General features: G+C 43.8%; 1 protein-coding gene across 7 annotated transcripts in view; it reads left to right on the top strand.

Annotated features, from left to right (window-relative positions):
- Positions 1-3,706: 3,706 nt before the first annotated feature.
- Nde1 (nudE neurodevelopment protein 1) overlaps positions 3,707-19,228 on the top strand; it is a 44,158-nt gene continuing 28,636 nt past the window's right edge. For 4 of the 7 annotated variants that reach the window (XR_005489955.2, XM_006245851.3, XM_063269977.1 and 1 more), the window contains exons 1-4: positions 3,707-3,857; positions 11,398-11,521; positions 12,324-12,477; positions 14,503-14,651. Coding sequence is in view for 6 of the 7 variants with exons in the window: in XM_006245851.3 (XP_006245913.1) it covers positions 11,439-11,521; positions 12,324-12,477; positions 14,503-14,651 (386 nt within the window). In the remaining variant the exon portion in view is untranslated. Of the gene's footprint in view, positions 3,858-4,322; positions 4,379-11,397; positions 11,522-12,323; positions 12,478-14,502; positions 14,652-19,228 lie in introns of those variants that run through there. The other 3 variants (XM_006245850.5, XM_063269978.1, NM_053347.2) reach the window with 3 other exon arrangements.

The raw sequence follows: 19,228 nt of genomic DNA, 5'->3' as shown, positions 1-19,228 counted from the left end.
TTTTTTAGCGCGAACCCCAGTTTAGGAGTTCTCATCACTGGTTTAATGACACCAGGTCGAACGGAGCTTCCAGGCGGAGAACTAAGCGGCTTTTGTGATGGAGGCAAGGAAAGGCCTGCCAGGTGGAACTTGCTAGGGTCCAAGCTCCAAGAGGTCTTGGGAGCGAGGACTAAGGAGACAAGATTAATGTGAAATAAAGTGTCGTGGTGTCTTTTTTAACGCTCTGCTTGGTCACATAATAACTCTTATTTTTACAAATTAAGTCGTGCAAATTGCATAGCATCTTTTAGCGCAACCTAGTGGCCAAAGGAGAAAAAAACTGTAAAACCTGCCAAATGGGCTTTTGGCAAGGTCCGACCTGTCGTCTCTAGCAGTTTCAATGCTGATAAAGTGCATGCAAAGACTGCTGCTGAATATTGAAACCAACAATTAAGAACACATAATATCCTACCCATTTTTTTCTTTCTATTCTTTTTTTTTTTTTTCGGAGCTGGGGACCGAACCCAGGGCCTTGCGCTTGCTAGGCAAGCGCTCTACCACTGAGCCAAATCCCCAACCCCCCATTTTTTCTTTCTAGAGATAGTATCTCACTTGTGTATCCCTGGGTTGGTGTGGAACTTGCCCGTAGACTATTCTGTCCTCAAACCCACATCCCCTTGCCTACTGAGTGCTAGGATTAAAGGTGTTCGTGTGGCCTGGCAAACTTTTTGTTTTAATAAACCAGGTGCTTTGTAACATGAATATTTTTCAGATGACAGGTTGGCCATGAAAAAGAAGACACCAAAGCTATAAAAACTTTGTGATATCAAAATACTTAATGTTTTAAACAGATAAACTCTGTTCTGTATCCTCTCTACTGAGCCTTGCAGCCTTCACTTTTACTTGACCTAAATATGAGTTAGGTTTTTTGTTTGTTTTGTTGTTTGTTTTTTGAGACAGGGTTTCTCTGTGTGAAAGCCCTGGCTGCCCTGGAACTCCTTGTAGACCAGATTAGCCTCAAACTCCGAGATCTGCCTGTCATTGCCTCCCAAGTTCGAAAACTAAAGGCGAGTTCCACTATGCCTGGCTTAAATATGAGTTTTCAGGATTCCATAGGGGGGGAAGATAATTTCTGAAATCTCCAGCTCTTTGCTACTTCTGGGTGCAAATTAGGGGGAAAAATATAACCTAAATGTATGCGTGATTTACTATGTCTTAGTTTATACTTATAAGTCTGCCAGGAAGCAAAGGACCTTTGTCAGCTAATTAGGAAGCAGAAAATGGCAAGTTTTTCTCCTAGGTCTCTGTATGTGCATTAAGACTTGCATTAAGTGGAATGAACTTGGCACCCCTGAATTCCTGTGTCAGGAGGGTGAGTTTAAACTTGTAGTTGATGAATCCTTTGTGTTCCTATTGAATTCTCCAGAAGGCAAGTGATGAGTGCCTGCTCAGGTGTCTGTTATTGCTAAGAACAGCATTGTGTCCGTGAGGGGGCAGAATTTTCCAAAGGAGAATTGAAACAAATAAAAAAGATTCCAGTAGCTTTTAGTTTTGTTTTCTAGACTCTCAAGTTGATTACTCACTGTACGTGTCCATTTTACCTCTACTTTATTCTAGCTATTTTTGAATACCAACAATACTAACTAAAAACATAAGGGAAAAAAGTAATTGTGGTATTTAAGTTATTTGAACAGATTTTAGCTACAAAACATAAAAGAGTGAGGCAACAATTTCCTTTGACTTTGCTTGGCATTTTGTTCTACTCGGGGTATGCTAGGGTCAATGGGTAACGTAATAAATATGGCCAGCTGGCTAGACTAAATGAAAAGCTAAAGAGAGAATACTTTTTAAAGGTCTCAATTTTGCTTTCTCTACAAACCAGGCCAAGGGCTGGAGAGATGGTACAGTAGTTAAGAGTACTTCCAGAGAAGGAGGTAGTGGTAGTGATGATGAGATGAGGTTCCCCTCCCAGTGTCCAAATGGCTTAGAGTAGTTTTTTGAGCTCTGTAGAGGGATCTGACACCTTTTTTTGGCCTGCTTGAGCACCACACACACATAGTACACAGACATTCATGCTGGTGAAACATCATACACAATGCACGAATAAGAAAAAATGTAGGCCAAGAAGAAGATGGATGGATGAATGAAAGTGCACAATTTAATCTTTCTAAAAGAATGTTTCCAGGGCTGGGGAGAAGATTCAGTTGGGTAAACCAGCCTCTGTGTAAGCCTGACAACTTGAGTTCAGATCTCCAGAACCCACATAAAAAGCCAGAAGCAGCCCAATTATCTAATCTCAGAGCATGCCTATCAGGTGAGGCTTATCTAGGCTATAGGGTGAGTTTAGGTCCAGCCTGGGCAACTTAGAAGGAATTTAACTCAAAAGGACAAAAAGGAGCTGAAGGTATAAGTCAGCGGTAGAGCACTTGCCTAGAGTGGCTTAATTTCAGTCAACACTACTAGGGGAAGAGGGGCAGGGGGCAGGAGACATTACTTGTACACAAGTACACAAGGGCATGGGGCAGAGCATAATTGTAAGAGTCAAAACTCCTTTTGTTAGCTACAAATTCCTGGATTTCCTATACTTTTTTTTCTCCTCTTTTAAACAATTATAGGAGGCTGGGGATACCGCTGAATGAGTAAACTCAAGCCCAGCACTGTCAAAAATGTAAGCTAAATATGCCTTTCTCTGGCTTCCCAGTCTCTCAAATAGTCAGCAACATTTGGCATCTGAAATTCTGTTTCTGTTTACTGTATTAACCCTTTGAGATCAGATTATTTGTCTTATTCACCAAATTGTAAAATTACCTTGTGCCTGACAGTACTCAATAATTAATGATCAATTAGAATGGCTTGATGTTAAGAAATTATTATTAGCTGGGCCTGTGATCCCACTGAAAAATAAGGCTAAGGTAATGCTCAGAAGTTTGAGGCCAGCACAAGTTACATAGGAAAAGTATTTCAAAAGAAAAAAAAAAAAAGGAGCTGGAGAGATGGCTCAGCAGTTAAGAGCACTGACTGATTTCCCAGCCAATCTCATGATGGCTAACAACCATCCACTACCATCCACAAAAGAACTTAGCACTGTGTCTGAGACACATTGGTTGTTCAACATATGGTCATTTAACTAATACTTAATTGTACTTAATATTTACAAAGCACCGCACAAAGCGTTATAAACTTATTTGTTTAGCTCTGTGGGAAACCTGGTTTTATCCACGAGCAATTAAATACCTTGTCTCAAATTCACCCAACTAATAAGCGGCGGAGGTAGAATTCAAAGTCAAGTTCTTTCACACTAATTAGAAGAATCAGTTGTTAAAGATTCTATTTGGGGTGTAAAGTTGTGGGACAAGGGCCCTGTGGGCTGGGCGGAAGTTTGTCTTTTTCTATGCAATCTGAGCTAGTATCGCATTTTTGGAATTGGGTAGGACACTTTCAAGTGTAACCTGAAACCTAATGCCCGGGTTTCTCCGACCAATTGCTCCTTTGTCTATTCTTGCGCAGGAGCAAGGGCAGATAAATGCAACCAGTGTGAAGGAGAGGCGTGCGGGCGTGCGGGAGAGTGTGTGGCACGGTGAGCACCGAGCCTCCAGCAGGCCTCTCCACGCCCGCCCGATGGGCCAAGTGGCCCGCGCCTCCTGCAGCTCCTCCCGCCGGGCACCTCTTGGGCTTGGCGGAGCAGCTCCTGGGGCCGAGGGGGAGGAAGAGACTGAAAAAGTTTCTAAACCTTGCTTCTCCACGATGATTGGCCAAGTCAGACGCGTCCCAAGCGCGACAGCCAATGGGAGGCACGGGCCGAGCGGTTCCGAAAGGGCTGGTCGGCAAGAAAGGCCTGCTAGCCCGCGCCTCCCTGGGATCTTCGCCGCCCGAGCTGGGTAAGTGACCAAGCCGATGCGTCCCCCAAACCTGCCCTCCCCAGCTTTCCACCTTCCATCCCTGAGCTCCGCTGTTCGCCCTGGGCAACTCTGTACCTCTTCTGCTGGCTGCTTCCCTTCCCTCAGAACGTCCTCAAGACCGGTGCCCGCTCCGCCCCACGGCCCCCAGTCTGTTCCCCTGCGCCTCGATCCCACAGGTCTCGGGTCCCCAACTGCTGCCACACGAGTACCAGCCTATATCCAAACTCCCCCTCAATGCCTATGGGTCTCGGTCCTGGACATTTCAAATTTCCCTAGACAGCACTTTGGGTCGGATAAACTTTATCCAATAAAGTGTGAGAGTGCTTACCCCACACCTTGGATGTTGGCCCAGCTCTTCTACCTCATTGAGGTCCGGGGCACCCCGGAGTCACCTTGTCTCCGGAGCGACTTTATATCTTCTAAGTCATCTCGGTTTTGTTCCAGATTGTACATCCTCCTACTTTTTAACCGGAACCTTCAACTTCTCTGGCTGGGTGGAGGTTTGTAATTTTCTCTGCCACCTGTTTCTGTGTATTGTGTGCTAGGATAACCTTTTAGAACTCAGAAGGGGTGCTTTTGAAGTGTAATGTGATACAAACTACTCCAGAGCCTGAGGGTATCAGACCACGCACCCCTCTGCCCAACACACTGACTGGTATTCAACCAGTTTTGAGGTTTAAGTAATTCCCCCTATAGAATTCCATATGGAGTTTTACAGAACTATGACCCTTTTGAAGTTGCAGGCAACTCCAGGTTTTATAGATTTGATAATTGTTTGCTACCTTGACTTAACCTGTAAGGATATTATTTTTACTTCTAAAGTTCTACCTTAGAACTTAGGAGCCTGGTGAGATTAAACCCCCTTTCTTTCAAAGGGAATTTCCTAGCATGAGCCTCTGTAGCCTGTACTGAGGGTGCACTGGGGTTGTGGGTGCAAGTGCTTTGTATATGGCCCAGCTGAAATCTTTGAAATGTTGGAGAGGGGCCCAAACCATGGTAGGAAGAATTCCCTAGCACCTTGATTGATAGAATAAAATGGCCTCCAAACAATAGTTACTGTTTTTATTCTTTTTTTTTTTTTTTTAAACTTTAAAGATTTATTTATTTATTATATATGAGTACACTATAGCTGTCTTCAGAACACCAGAAGAGGGCATCGGATCTCTTTACAGATGGTTGTGAGCCACCATGTGGTTGCTGGGAATTGAACTCAGGACCTCTGGAAGAGCAGTCGGTGCTCTTAACCGCTGAGCCATCTCTCCAGCCCTACTGTTTTTATTCTTACTCAGATATAAATTCTTTTCCTTTTTTTTTTAATTATCCCCCCCTCCCCCAGTAAATGAGAGTAAACCCAGGGTCTTCTGCATTCTAGGCAGGGCTCTATTCCTGAGTATAACCGAGTATAATAACCCTTTTCAAATGCAACCACATTTTCAACTCAAAACACAGCACTCACCTTAATCAGAATAATAGACATTTCCTTCTGGAACCCAGTATGAATTACAGTGGCTCAGGAGCACAGATTCCAGTTTCCTCAAGCACCATGCTCCACTGTTGCTTACATGAAATCTTATTGATTACAGAACAAAGAAAGTAGTAAATTAAGGTGTTTACTACACTCGGTGTTAGGGGTCACAGAAGGGAAATCCCTAGTAGAGATTGAGTTGTGGAAGGCTAGAAGTCCACTCAGAACACATTTTAGTAACATCCATCCATAGCCTCTGCATCAGCCTCTGCCTCCAAGTTCCTGCCCTGGGTGAGTTCCAGTCCAGATTTTGGTGATGAATAGCAATGTGGAAGTGTAAACTCCCCACGTTGCTTCTTGGTCTGATGTCTTTTGTAGGAATACAAACCCTGACTGAGACAGGATACTTTTAGTCAAAGAGACTAAAAGTAGCACAAGATAATTTGCCTCTGATTTGCAACATTTTAACTATCCACAATCTTGAAGTTCAGCCATTTAGTCTTGTAGAATCTTTAACATAAGTGCACTTGGCCCTAGTTCTTTCCCGCTTCACTCTTTTCTTCCTTTCTCCTGGAAACTTCAGTTCACAATGTTACTGTAAATTGTCTTATTTTATTCTCCTCCTCCTTCTCCTCTTCCTCCTCCTCCTCCTCCTCCTCCTCCTCCTCCTCCTCCTCCTCCTCCTCCTCCTCCTCCTCCTCCTCCTCCTCCTCTTGGTTTCTTTTACCAAAATTTTATTATAAAGAATTGTATCAGGTACAAGTTCAAACTCAGTGCCTGTTCAGCCACATTCTGGTACTTTGCTTCTAGATCCTTTCTATTCGTTGTTACAGAGAGGGAGACAACAGCTGTCAAGACTGCTTTTCTAGCTTAGTGCATATAGTTCTGATTTAACATCATCATGGTTTCCCAGTTGTCCTGTGCTGCTAGTTCATGTTAGAGAATGGTGAGTGGCCCTTTGAAGACAAGAGCATGTCCTTGCATGTCTTTGTACTTAAGCAGCATAAAGACAGAAGCTAGGCTTAGGGACTTTTTTTTTTTTTTAAAGATTTATTTATTATATATAAGTACACTGTCACTGTCTTAAGATACACCAGAAGAGGGCATCGGATCTCATTTACAGATGGTTGTGAGCCACCATGTTTTTGCTGGGATTTGAACTCAGGATCTCTGTAAGAGCAGTCAGTGCTCTTAACCACTGAGCCATCTCTCCAGCCCAGGCTTAGTGACTCTTGATGTGTTTGACCACAGTGACATCACTTCTGTAAATGCATACCACATGTCCATCATCACACAGGTCCTATGTGAATATTTAGCTCTTTTCTCTTCCCTACCTCTCCCTTTCCTTCCTCTCCCTCCCTCTCCCTCTCCCCGCCCTCGTGTGTTTCTCTGTCCTGGAACTTGCTCTATAGACCAGGCTGGCCTCAAACTCATGGAGATTCTCCTGCCTCTGCCTCCCAAGTGACGAGATTACAGGTGTCTACCATCACCTGACTCCCATTCACCTCTTGTTTTGATAGAGATATAAACTTGGGCTTGAGAAGGGTATTGGTTCGTGTGTGTTCGAGTATTAAGGACCAGCTTGGCTAGCTTTGTTCACTCAGATATCACTTTATATCTTTTCTAGGAATTTGAAATTAGAGGTATATATTTTGAGTGTCTTTTCATACAGTTTTGTAGATTTAATTTTGGGGGACCCCTCTCAACAAAACCAATCCTAGGGACTGAGTTGATGCAGCCACTAAAATTCTTATTTCAAAGTGTGAGGACTTAAGTGGTATCCCCAGCACTCACATAAAAAGCTGGTGTGATGATGCACAGCTGCGATTTATAGTGCTGGGCTTTGGGGATAGGAGGGCCCTGAGGCTTGCTGCCCAGCCAGTGGAGCAGAATGTGAGCCCAGGTTCAGTGAGAGACCTTACCTCAAAAAAAAAAAAAAAAAAAAAAGTGGATGAAGACACTTGATATCTGCTTCTGGCCCTACATGCACTGTAACACCTGCACACACACAGCAAACCATACTGAAATGAATTCTTAGAAGTGTAAAACCAAGTTATAGGAAGCAGGTGCTTTTTAAAATTTACTGTTTGAATTTTGTGTGGTGTATGTACTTATTAGCATGGGGATACTGTGTGGAGTACCAGAAGTATGAGAGGTATCTTCAAGTATTTTCCATCTTCTTTTTTTTTTTTTTTAACTTATTTATTTCATATATGTGAGTACAGAAGAGGGCATCAGATCCCATTACAGATGGTTGTGAGCCACCATGTGGTTGCTGGGAATTGAACTCAGGACTCTGGAAGAACAGTCAGTGCTCTAACCACTGAGCCATCTCTCCAGCCCAGTATTTTCCATCTTAACTTTTGTATTTCTTTTTTTAAGGCTCACTGAACTTGAAACTCCTTAGTTGTCTGACCAATGAGCTTTAGGGATCTTTCCTATCTCTATCTCCCCACACCCAGCACTGGGGTTCTAGAACATCAATGTTCAGCGTTTTGCAATGGTGTTTTGGATTTGAACTTAGGTTCTCATGTTTGTATGAGAGCCCTTTACTGGTTGAGCCATCTCTCCTGCCCTGCCAAACATATTTGTGTGACTCTGAATGGGAGATTCATCCACAGAGGCGTAGGACGGCACCAAGACATTGAGAAGCAAGTTACCAACTCATAACTAATATAAATGGAAATCATATTCTCTTAGTTTTTGAGAGTACTGGGAATTAAACCCCTGTGTGCTAGCTGAGTACTCCCCTGACTGAGCTACCTACCTGGTTCTTGATTTCAATTTTATTTTTGAGATAGGGTCTTGGTCTTCCTAAGTTGTCTAGGCTGGACTCACATTTAAGAGTCCTCTGCCTCGGGTTGGAGATGTAGCTCAGTGGTAGAGCGCTTATGTAGCAAGCGCAAGGCCCTGGGTTCGGTCCCCAGCTCTGAAAAAAAAAAAAAAAAGTAAAGGATCCTCTGCCTCACGTGCCATAGTAGCTAGGATTGTTGGCATGGACCACCACTCTGCTCTAGTGTTCATTTTTAAGATAGGCACAAAGCTATGTGTACTGTAACCTGGTATTAACACCTATTATAATGGTGTTTTAAAAGACTGTGGTCCAAACTGACTTCCTGCTAATCTATGTGCAACTTTGCAGTTCTTGAACTTGACTTCAAAAAGACTACATTTGGGTTTAGTTGCTTCCACCACTGCTTCATGGTTGTTAGAGATGGATGATGGGTGCAATAGCTACTGCCTCTGGCTGTTCCTGCCTCTCTTCCTTCCTCCTTCCCCCTCCTCTTTCTCTCTTTTCTCCTTCTCTCTTGCCTTCTCTTCCTCCTCATTTTTTTCCTCACTATCATCTCAGGGTTTATGTGCCCCAGGCTGACCTTCAACTGGCCTTATCAAGGATGATCTTGAATTTCTGGTCCTCCTGCTTTTGTCTCCTGGATGCTGAGATTCCAAGCAGGCAAAGGAGGAAATCCAGGACTTCATGAACGTTAGGTAAACTCTGTACCAATGCGCTTCATCCAGGTCTCTGCATCTCCTTTAAGCATCAGTGATTGCTTTGCCTATCTCCTGGAACAGAACAGCCTAACAAGGCTAATGCCTCTTGAAAATTTGTTACACAGTAAACTTCAATAAATAACTCTGAAAGAAATGACTTCTTCATGAACATCTTGCATGCTTTCTGTGGTAGAGAGCAGTGTTGCAGGAATTTGTGAGATGCTTCCAAATAAAAAGAAAAAATCTTACATTTTGAAGATTGCAGTTTCATAAGTAAGAGTTACACAACTGTCACTTGCCTCTTGTGGCTTTCCTCCTCCTTTAAAGTGTTTTTTAAAATGTAAATGGTTTTGATGGAAATGCCATTCCTGTGCTGTTACTTGGTATGGGAGTTATCAAACTGAGTCCTGGTCCTGCTCAGTTTCTCTGCAGTACCTGAGATTTAGATTCACAGACTCTTCTCTATAATGAGGGCCTCTCTCTCCCATTTGTGAGAGCAACACTGTGATGGTTTGTATATGCTCGGCCCAGAGAGTGGCACTATTAGAAGGTGTGGCCCTGTTGGAGTAGGTGTGGGCTTTAAGACCCTCATTCTAGCTGCCTAGAAGCCAGTATTCTGCTAGCAGCCCTCAGATGAAGATGTAGAACTCTCAGTTCCTCCTGCACCATGCCTGCCTGGATGCTGTCATATTCCCACCTTGATGATAATGGACTGAACCTCTGACCCTGTAAGCCAGCCTCAATTAAATGTCCTTGTAAGAGTTGCCTTGGTCGTGGTATCTGTTCATAGCAGTAAAACCCTAAGTAAGATAAACATCTCCCCTAAGTAAGACATACACAATTTCCATCAGTTTCTTTCCTGAAGATCAAGTTGTAAACTTCACTAGGCAAGATAATGATTTGAGAAGTTGTTGTTGTTGTTGTTGTTGTTGTTGTTGTTGTTGTTGTTGTTGTTGTTTCTGCCAAGCACTTTGGCACATGCTTACAGACCTAGTACTTAGGAAGTTGAAGCAAAAAATATAAATTCAAAGTCAGCATGAAATACATAATGAGTTCCAGGCTAGCTGGGGTTACATAGTAAGATCCTGTCTCAAAATCCTCTCTCCCCTCCCACTCCTGTCTCCCTCTCTGCCTTGCCCTTCCTCTTCTCTATATGGGTTCATGTTCATGTGTGTGCAGGTGTATGTTCATATGGAGGTCAGATCTTGTAAGACAAGGTCTGTTTGTTTGTAGCTTATATACCAAGCTAGCTGGCTCATGAGCTTCTGAGGATCCTGTCTGTCTCTTATCTTGCTGAGAGAACACTGGAATTACAAACATGTGCTACCACATCTGACTTTACCTCAGTGCTGGGGCTCTGAACTCAGCTTGTCACACTTGTTTAGCAAGCGCTTTACCCAGTTACCTGTCTCCTCAGCTCAGGAAGCCCCTTTCTAAAACTCCTCTGGCAGCAGTACTAGCTATGTTTACTAAACTGGGAACTGTATCCAGTACCAGCAGGGAGTGGATTCTCTGCTATAAGCTTCAATTGAGTATAGCTTCTCTGGTGATGATTTTGACAGGATCCCATCTCTCTAGGTTCATTTGCAACCTTTTCCTATTGGATCCTTTCTCAGACAGGCTGTTCCTTGTGAGTTTCTATCTGTAGCTATGCAGAAGGCCTCGATCTAAACATTCAGGGTCAGAGGATCACCTAGCCCTGGTTTATTGTACGTAAATTTATTGCATGGGCTCAGTTTGGGCTTGGTTCAGCTCCTGAGCTGGTGTTTCAGTGTAAGTTAGACCCATTGCTGAGCCATTCATAGATGTAGAGGCATGTTTAGGCTTGGTCTTTCCCAGATGCTGTCCCGGCTCCCTGAACCACACAGAATGAGAATGGAGCATTGGGGTACTATTACAAGAAGATGGCAGAATCAGTGAGCAATGGGGGGAGGGGTGCTTATAGATCATTCACTTTCTGTCACTTCAACTATGGGTATGATGACAAAAGTGACATGTTTTCTCTGAACTGGGAGAGAGTAGGTCTCTTGTTTGTAGCTTGTATGCCAAGCTAGCTGGCTCATGCAGCTTCTGAGAATTCTGTCTCTGTCTCTTGTAATGAGAGCCAAGCAGTAGTGTTGGTTTTGTCTTGAAGAGTGATATTTGTGTGTGTGTGTGTGTGTGTGTGTGTGTGTGTGTGTGTGTGTGTGCGCGCGTGTGTGTGTGTAGAGTCCTGTCCCTGTGCTCACCTAGGTCTGTGCAGTCCTACATAGAACTTCCTTCCATTTCCTTTCCTTCTGCCACAAGAGGAGCAGGGGTTTTGAAGATACCTTGTTTTGATCTACGGGCCAGATGTTAAATGTTTGTGCAGAGATAAACGTAAGCCTTGGGCTGTAACTGAAGATAGACTACTTTTTATTTGGATTTAGTTTTGATTTGAGAGGACGAATTTTTTTTTTCCTAATTTGATCTAGCATGAAGTTCAGTCTTTTAGTGTTGCTTTTTGTTATGTTTTGCTGCTTGTCTTTAATTAAAGACCAGCTGCTACCCAGAAAAGCTGCTAATTTCAAACTTTACTCCTAGACATCATGCCACAGGAAGAGTGAGCTCTTGCCCATTTTACCATGGAGGACTCAGGAAAGACTTTTGGATCAGAGGAGGAAGAAACAAACTATTGGAGAGACCTGGCCATGACCTACAAGCAGAGGTCAGTCCTGCAGCTTCCCTCCCTATTCTCCCTGGGAGGGTGGTGGGCACCATGTCTTATCTTGAGATGAAGAAACTAGGATCACCTTTCTCTACAGAGGCCCCCCGAGCAATTGAGAGCTCAGACAGCCTGCCCATGGAGCAGCTGTGAGAGGGAGAGTTGGAATTTGAACTACAAACTGAGTCACCTAATCATTCTAACATATCATTGTATGTTCTGGGTGGGTCTTTATATCAGGTCTTCTATGGAGAAGATTTGCCTGTGCCTATCAAAATAGGCTGCTGCTGAAGAGATGCCTCAAGGTTAAGAACACTTGTTTTTGTAGAGGATCCAGGGTCAGTTCCCAGAAGCCACATGGTAACTTACAGCCAACCTTAACTTTAGGTCCAGAAGGTCTGATGCCTTCTTCTGACCTGCTTGGGCATCAGGCTTGCATTTGGTCCACATACATGCATGTAGGCAGAACACTTGTACACAGAAAATAAAATTGAAAAAAGTTAGCCTCTTGAAGATTTTGAACTTGAAAACTGGTGTTTCAGTGCACGCATCTAATAGTAGAGAGGGAGAGATGGATCCAGCACTGTGTAATTCAGGCTGATCTTGAATTTGATCTTGAATTCTTGAGCCTCCTGCCTCAGACTCCTGAATGCTAAGATTATAGCTGTGTACTTCAATGCCAGTTCTTATAAACTGTCATCTTTTCCATAAAATGGGAATAATGGTAGCTGAATAAAGTCATGATCCACACACCAATACCAGCATCATTAATTCTGTGATAAATGTATTTGTAATACTGCTACAGGGCAGAGAATACTCAGGAGGAACTCCGAGAATTCCAGGAAGGAAGCCGGGAATATGAAGCTGAATTGGAGACTCAGCTGCAGCAAGCTGAAACCAGAAACCGGGACCTATTATCAGAGAATAACCGCCTTCGAATGGAGCTGGAGTCTGTGAAGGTGAGGGGCCCCAGGGGACATGTGTACAGAAAGGAATGGCTTGTGGCATTCCTTGCATGGCTGGAGAAGCAAGGAAGTGGCTGCACCAGGCCCACTACTTTCTGTCCTCCCTGTGTCTGGTTATTGTATCTTTTCTTCCCCAGTAGGTGGAAATCTGTGATGAGCAAGCCATATACATGGCCTACAGCCCTTCTTGGTGGTGTCTGTACTGGTTTCACAAGGGACATGGCAAGGAGAGTTCTTCAGAGACTGCAGTGTCAGAATTGTAGCTCTTTGAGACTGAGTCAGATAGTCCAGGCTCACTGTGACCAGCCCTGAATTTACTATGTAGCTGAGGGTGGCCTTGAACTCATTGCATTCACTTCCTAAGTGCTGGGATTAAGGGTAATCACCATCCTGCCTGGCTCTAGAATGTCTCCTACTTGTATATTACAAGGTACAGTATGGCATCTCTTAGCTGAATATGGCTATTGAAATGAAAGCTAATGAGGAAAACAATTAATTCTATTAACATTACCACAGTTCAAGTGCTCTGTAGCCACATATAACTCATGGGTTTCACTTCTGGGTACAGGGACTACAGAATATCCTCTTCTAGAACAGTCTGTTGGACCATGCCAGTCATAAGCAGGTTTATTAACTGGGCACTACAATAGTCCTACTCAGACTCCTTGGCTTTATTTTCCATGGTTTGGGTTACCAGTAATCAAACAAAATCCAAAAAATATTAAATGGGAAATTCCAGAAATAAACAAGTTATACATTTTAAATAAGTTTTATTATGGTATAATATAATTATTCCATTTTGTAATTATTACTAATTTCTTAGTTTGTAAACTAAGTATTATAATGTAAGACAGCAAACATGGGAATAACAAAACATGTATAGGGTTTGGTGGTCTCTGAAGTTTTGGGGGGATGTAGCATAATGTCTTAGAATGTGTCCTCTCAGGTAAAAATGAAGCTGGGGCCTGGGTGAGTGCATGTGGCTATGAATACCTTGAATGATTCATTTGAAGGTTCATGGGCTCTGCAAGGACCAGGTGAGAGTGGACAGGATGGTGGTAGCAGGTAGTGAGAGGATTAGCAGGCACATGGTTGGGAAAGTTGGGGCATACATTCTTTGAATGACTGTCACTTAATCATTCACAGCATCTTCCATTGTCCTGGCTAGTTTTTTGTCACGCTGAAGTCATCTGAAAGGAGGGAACCTCAGTTGAGAAAATGTCTCCACTATAGGGCATTTTCTTAATTAGTGGTTATGGGGGAGGGCCTAGCCCATTGTACATGGGGCCATTCATGGGCTGGTGGTCTTGAGTTCTATAAGAAGGAAGGCTGATCAAGTCACGAGGAGCATGCCAGTAAATAACACCCCTCCATGGCCTCTGCATCAGCTCCTGCATCTAGGCTCCTGTATTGTTTGAGTTCCTGTCCTGACATCCTTTGATGAACCATGATATGGAAATATAAGCCAAATAAACCCTTTCCTCCAAGTTGCTTTGGTCATGGTGTTTCATCACAGTAATAATAACCCTAACTAGGATAACAACTGCTTCTCTTCTGAAATTTTAGGTCTATGGAGAGAAGGTTCTGTTAACTGAGCTCAGGGGAGGCTAGGAGAGGAGGCCTGAAGCTGCCTGTTGAGGCTGTGCCTCAGGTGGGAACTGAGAATGCTTGCACAAAAGCCCCAACACTACATAAACTGGACATGGTAGCTCATGACTATCCATGGAAGGTGGACAGGACAGGCAGTTCAAGAGTATCCTTTGCTTCTTGGGTACATAGTTTGTTTGAGGCTGGTTTGGCACACATGAAATAGTATCTCAAGGAAAGAAGATGAGGTACTGTTGTTGGGGTAGAAGGAAGAGGAATACATTCAGTGGCCAAAGCTATCAAATGTCTTGTACAGGTAGATAGCACTGTCCATCAGCGACATCTGTGTTTGATGGGATAATAAGGAAGAGATACAAACATGGGTTGTCACAGTCTTCAGTTACTGACCAGGCTTTCTGTTCTGTCCTGCAGGAGAAGTTTGAAATGCAGCATTCAGAGGGTTACCGGCAGATCTCGGCCTTGGAGGATGACCTGGCTCATACAAAAGCCATTAAAGACCAACTGCAGAAATACATCAGGGAGCTGGAACAAGCCAATGATGACCTGGAAAGAGCCAAACGGTAGGTGGGGCAAGGGAAGTTTTGTGAGGTGACAACCACAGACTTGAGTGTGAAGAACTCAGTGCTGAGCATGACAAAGCTCTAATGGCTCATGGGCCAGATGCAGTATGTTTGCCATTTCTGTTGTTCTGCCTGCCTTCCTAAAGATGAGAGTATTTTGTTTTTGTTCTCCTCCTCCAGTTTAAAAGATTGCCCTCTGGATTTCTTTTTTTTTTTTTTTAATATTTATTTATTTATTTATTTCATGTGTGTGTGTACACTGTAGCTGTCTTCAGACACACCAGAGGAGGGCATCAGATCCCATTACAGATGGTTGTGAGCCACCATGTGGTTGCTGGGAATTGAACTCAGGACCTCTGGAAGAGCAGTCAGTGCTCTTAACCACTGAGCCATCTCTCCAGCCCGCCCTCTGGATTTCTTATGGAATAGGACTGTTTATTATAGACTCTTGCTTACCTGAAAATGTCTTTGTCTCCATTCTTGCATACATGTGTGCATGTGTAAATACCCATGTATACCCATGAACATTTGTATTTGTGAATGTAAGTGCACACTTAACAGAAATCGAGACAAACTTGAGTATTCCTGGTCCTTACCTCCCATGTTAGACTCATGTCAGCTGGTCTGTGAGCTTTGTCTTATCTTCTGTCTCTGCCTACCATCTCACCACAGGCATGCTGCGGCTGCAGACACTCATTTTAACAGATGGCTTTGGAGATTAGAATTCAGATCTTCACCCTTGTGAGTCCCTATCAGCTCTTCTCTCTGTGGAGTTTTGAGATAGGGTCTTGCTGTGTGCCCTCCAGCTCACTGCTGTGTTGCTTCCTGACTTGTCTTCAAGGATCTGCTCTGCCTTTTTTTTTTTTTTTTTTGAAACAGACTTTCTGGTGGGTTGGAACTCAGTGTATACCAGGTTGGCCTCAGATTCATAACAAGTCTCCTAATTGACACTACCATCACCCAGTGCTGGGATTTCAGGTATGCACTACTGTGCTGGCTTGGAGGATATTTTCATTAGATGCAGAATTCTAGCCTGACAGGTTTGGACTTTGAAGGCAATCTTCTGTAATTGTTGCTTCTCTGTGTCTGAAGAACTATTTTCTATCATTGCTCTTGGGTTCTCTTCAGCTTTGGTTTTCCTTGGTTTGGTGGACTGTGCTCCTGGCTGTGGCTTTCTGTGGTTTGGTGGACTGTGCTCCTGGCTGTGGCTTTCTGTGGTTTGGTGGACTGTGCTCCTGGCTGTGATTTTCTGTGGTTTGGTGGACTGTACTCCTGGCTGTGGCTTTCTGTGGTTTGGTGGACTGTGCTCCTGCCTGTGGCTTTCTGTGGTTTGGTGGACTGTACTCCTGGCTGTGTTTTTCTGTGGTTTGGTGGACTGTGCTCCTGGCTGTGTTTTTCTGTGGTTTGGTGGACTGTGCTCCTGGCTGTGGCTTTCTATGGTTTGGTGGACTGTACTCCTTGGCAGATCGGGGCCACAGTATGCCAAAGAGATTATACAACACAGCAAATCTCATGCAAGAGATTTATTTGAGGCAAAGGTGGGTCTCAGAGTTAGGTCATGAGAGACAGAGACAGAGCAAGAAAGTGGATACCAGGGACCCTTTATTTATTTATTTATTTATTTTTTGGTTCTTTTTTTCGGAGCTGGGGACCGAACCCAGGGCCTTGCGTTTCCTGAGCTAAATCCCCAACCCCCCAGGGACCCTTTAAAAGGGTGTGTGTCCCATTTAGTGGCTGGTGACTTGGCTGCTGGTGCTGAGGTGCTGAAGGCAGACTAGAGCTAAAATTTTTCTTTCTTCAAATTTCACTTTGGTCACTCTTTCTCTAAATACTTTTTCATTTGTTTGTTTGTTTGATTGCTTTTGAGCTAGAATCTCACTAAGCACCTCTGGCTGTCCTAGACTCAATATGGAGACCAGGCTCTCCTCAGATTTACAAAGATCTCCCTGGTTCCTCTTTCCTTTTGAGGCATGATCTGGATTCTGTCCAGACATGAATCCTGTCATGGATCTCAGAGGTTCTGTTCCTCCCATTTCTTTCTTTCTCCCTGGTCTATGCAGTATGTTGACATGGTTGTGCCAGGTACATGCAGGGAGTAGAGCTCGACTTCGGGCATCTTCGTCTGTTACTCTTCATCATAGTTTTTGAGGCAGGATTTTTCACTGAACCTGGAACTTGCTGTTCTGGCTAAACTGACTGCTAGACAGCTCCTAGGTTTCTCTTTTCTCCAGCTTGCACACAATGAGGTTTCATACATTTGCCACCATACCCAGCTTTTGTGCAGATGCTGGAGATCCAAACCCAGCTTCTCACGTTTGCACACAAGCACTTTACACACTGAGCCATCTCCCCAACCCTTCACTTGTTTTTCGTCTTGTCTGTTTCTATTGTTTTAATTAAAAATTCTCTTTCCTTTAATCTGCTATTAAGCTGGATATTGCTAGAATTCCTTCACAGTTACCTCTCCTAAGGTCCAAATGAAAACTGAGGCATGATTCTTCTTTAAGTTCACTTTGGGGAAACAATGCATTCATTGGACTTCCTTACAGAGCATAGGTCACTTACAGCATGTTGGTGCTTCTCCCCCAAAAGGCCACACCTGGAAAGCACACCCAGTAGGGATGAAGGCTTCCCAGTAGCAACATAAATGGAGCCTTCCTCCCCTAGACTTCTGTTTTCTAGCTCTTCTGTGAGGCCATATGTAATTAAGGCAGAGTTTTGTAGTTGCATGCTTTAGGTAGTAGGGAGTCTGATACTCAGGTGAGGGTCTTGTAACAACCCTCCATGTTGGGCTATAAACACTCAACAAGCCCGACTGGGATGAAGCCTTTGCAAGGGGATGCAGCCAGATGTGTCTGAACTCTCCAAGATGACTGTTGCTTGGCCTGGAGGCCAGTCAGTCACTGAATCAAATGAAATTTGATTTAAACATTGTTTTTTCAGAACTAGAATTTCCATTTTGTTGGGGGGTTTTTTGTTTGTTTGTTTTGTTTTCTGTTTTTTTTGTTTTTTTGTTTTTGGTTTTGTTTTATCTCTTTTCCTACACTGAGCTTTCTTTCTGTCTCGGATCCTGTGCATAATCACAGTGGCTGTCTTTAACCTTTGACCTATTTCCAGCAAGATCATCTCAGTGTTGATCCAGTAATTGTCTTTTTCTCTTGAGTTCTGTCAGGTTTTCATTGTCTAAGCCCAGTCAGTTTGGATTGGGTTTGAACACTGTAGTCCATGTGTCCTGAGCCTGTTTGCCTCTGTCTCCTTTTCCCAGGCAGATCACATAGCAGAGCTTGCACTCCACACCGTCTTCTGTCTGTGGTGGGTAGTAGCTGAAATGCCTTTGGTTATTTTTAGAGTTTTCCCCTGTGTGCTCAGGTTCAGAGGTCAGCCAGAAATATGGGCAAGAGTTGTGCAGGTTTTGAGGCCCCCTTGATGGTGCTCATTTTCTGTCAGTACAGTTTTTAAAAGTAAAATTCTCTAATGATGCAGAATCAACAGCACTGCTCCCTGCTCCCAGTGCTGGGGAGTCTCTGTCTTGCCTGCCTGTGGATGACAGCCTTCACGGTCATGTTTACTTTTTATCCTTATGGTTAGAATATGATGCTGCTCCAGTTTGCTTTTCTTCACATGGATGCACACTGTTTACTCAACTTTTCCTTATTTCCCCTAGGGTACTGAACTCTACTCCACTGCACATTAATTTTTTATTTATCCCAGCATCTATTTCTGGATTCATATTTGGTCCAGTCTATAGTTGGTAGTATATGTCCTGGCTAGTTTTATGTCAACTTGACTCAAGCTAAAGTCATCTGAAAGGAGGGAAACTCATCTAAGACAATGACTCCATAAGATCAGGCCTGTAAGGCATTTTTATTTTTTATTTATTTTTTTTTCTTTTTTCTTTTTTTTTGGAGCTGGGGACCGAACCCAGGGCCTTGCGCTTGCTAGGCAAGTGCTCTACCACTGAGCTAAATCCCCAACCCCTGTAAGGCGTTTTTAAATTAGTGATTGATGGGGGAGGGCCCAGCCCTCTGTGGGTTATGCCATCCCTTAGCTGGCAGTCCTGGGTTCTATAAGAAAGAAGGCTGAGCAAGCCAGTAAGCAGCACTCCTTCATGGCCTCTACATTATCCCCTACATCCAGGTTCCTGCCCTGCTTGAGTTCTTGCCCGAACTTCCTTCAGTGATGACTATGATGTGAAAATGTAAGCCAAGTAAATCCTTTCCTCCCTAGGCCCGTGGCTTTCACCCCAGTGATAGTAATTAAGATAGTATGTGAAGCCACATAATGAAGCAAGCCAGTGTCATTTCCACACATACGTCTTTTATAAAAAGCAGGTCACATATTCAGAGGGTGAGTGTATTCTACCCACAGTAAGGCTCCAGCAAGGGTGTAGGTGCAGGAACAGGTGAAGAACTAGGACCACAGCTCGCTGCTCCAAACCCCGTGGGAGGGAGAGCTAAACCTTCAGAGGGACAGACACGCCTGGGAAGGCAGAAGAGACTACACTCTGCCCACATTTCTGACTCTAGAGGAAAACACCTAACTCCATCTGGTACCCCGGTGCACAGGAACCCAGGAAG

Source organism: Rattus norvegicus, chromosome 10 (assembly GCF_036323735.1).
Source record: "Rattus norvegicus strain BN/NHsdMcwi chromosome 10, GRCr8, whole genome shotgun sequence".
Lineage (NCBI taxonomy): Eukaryota > Metazoa > Chordata > Mammalia > Rodentia > Muridae > Rattus > Rattus norvegicus.
The sequence above is the reverse complement of the archived record's forward strand: the minus strand, read 5'-3'. Positions and strand labels throughout refer to the sequence as shown.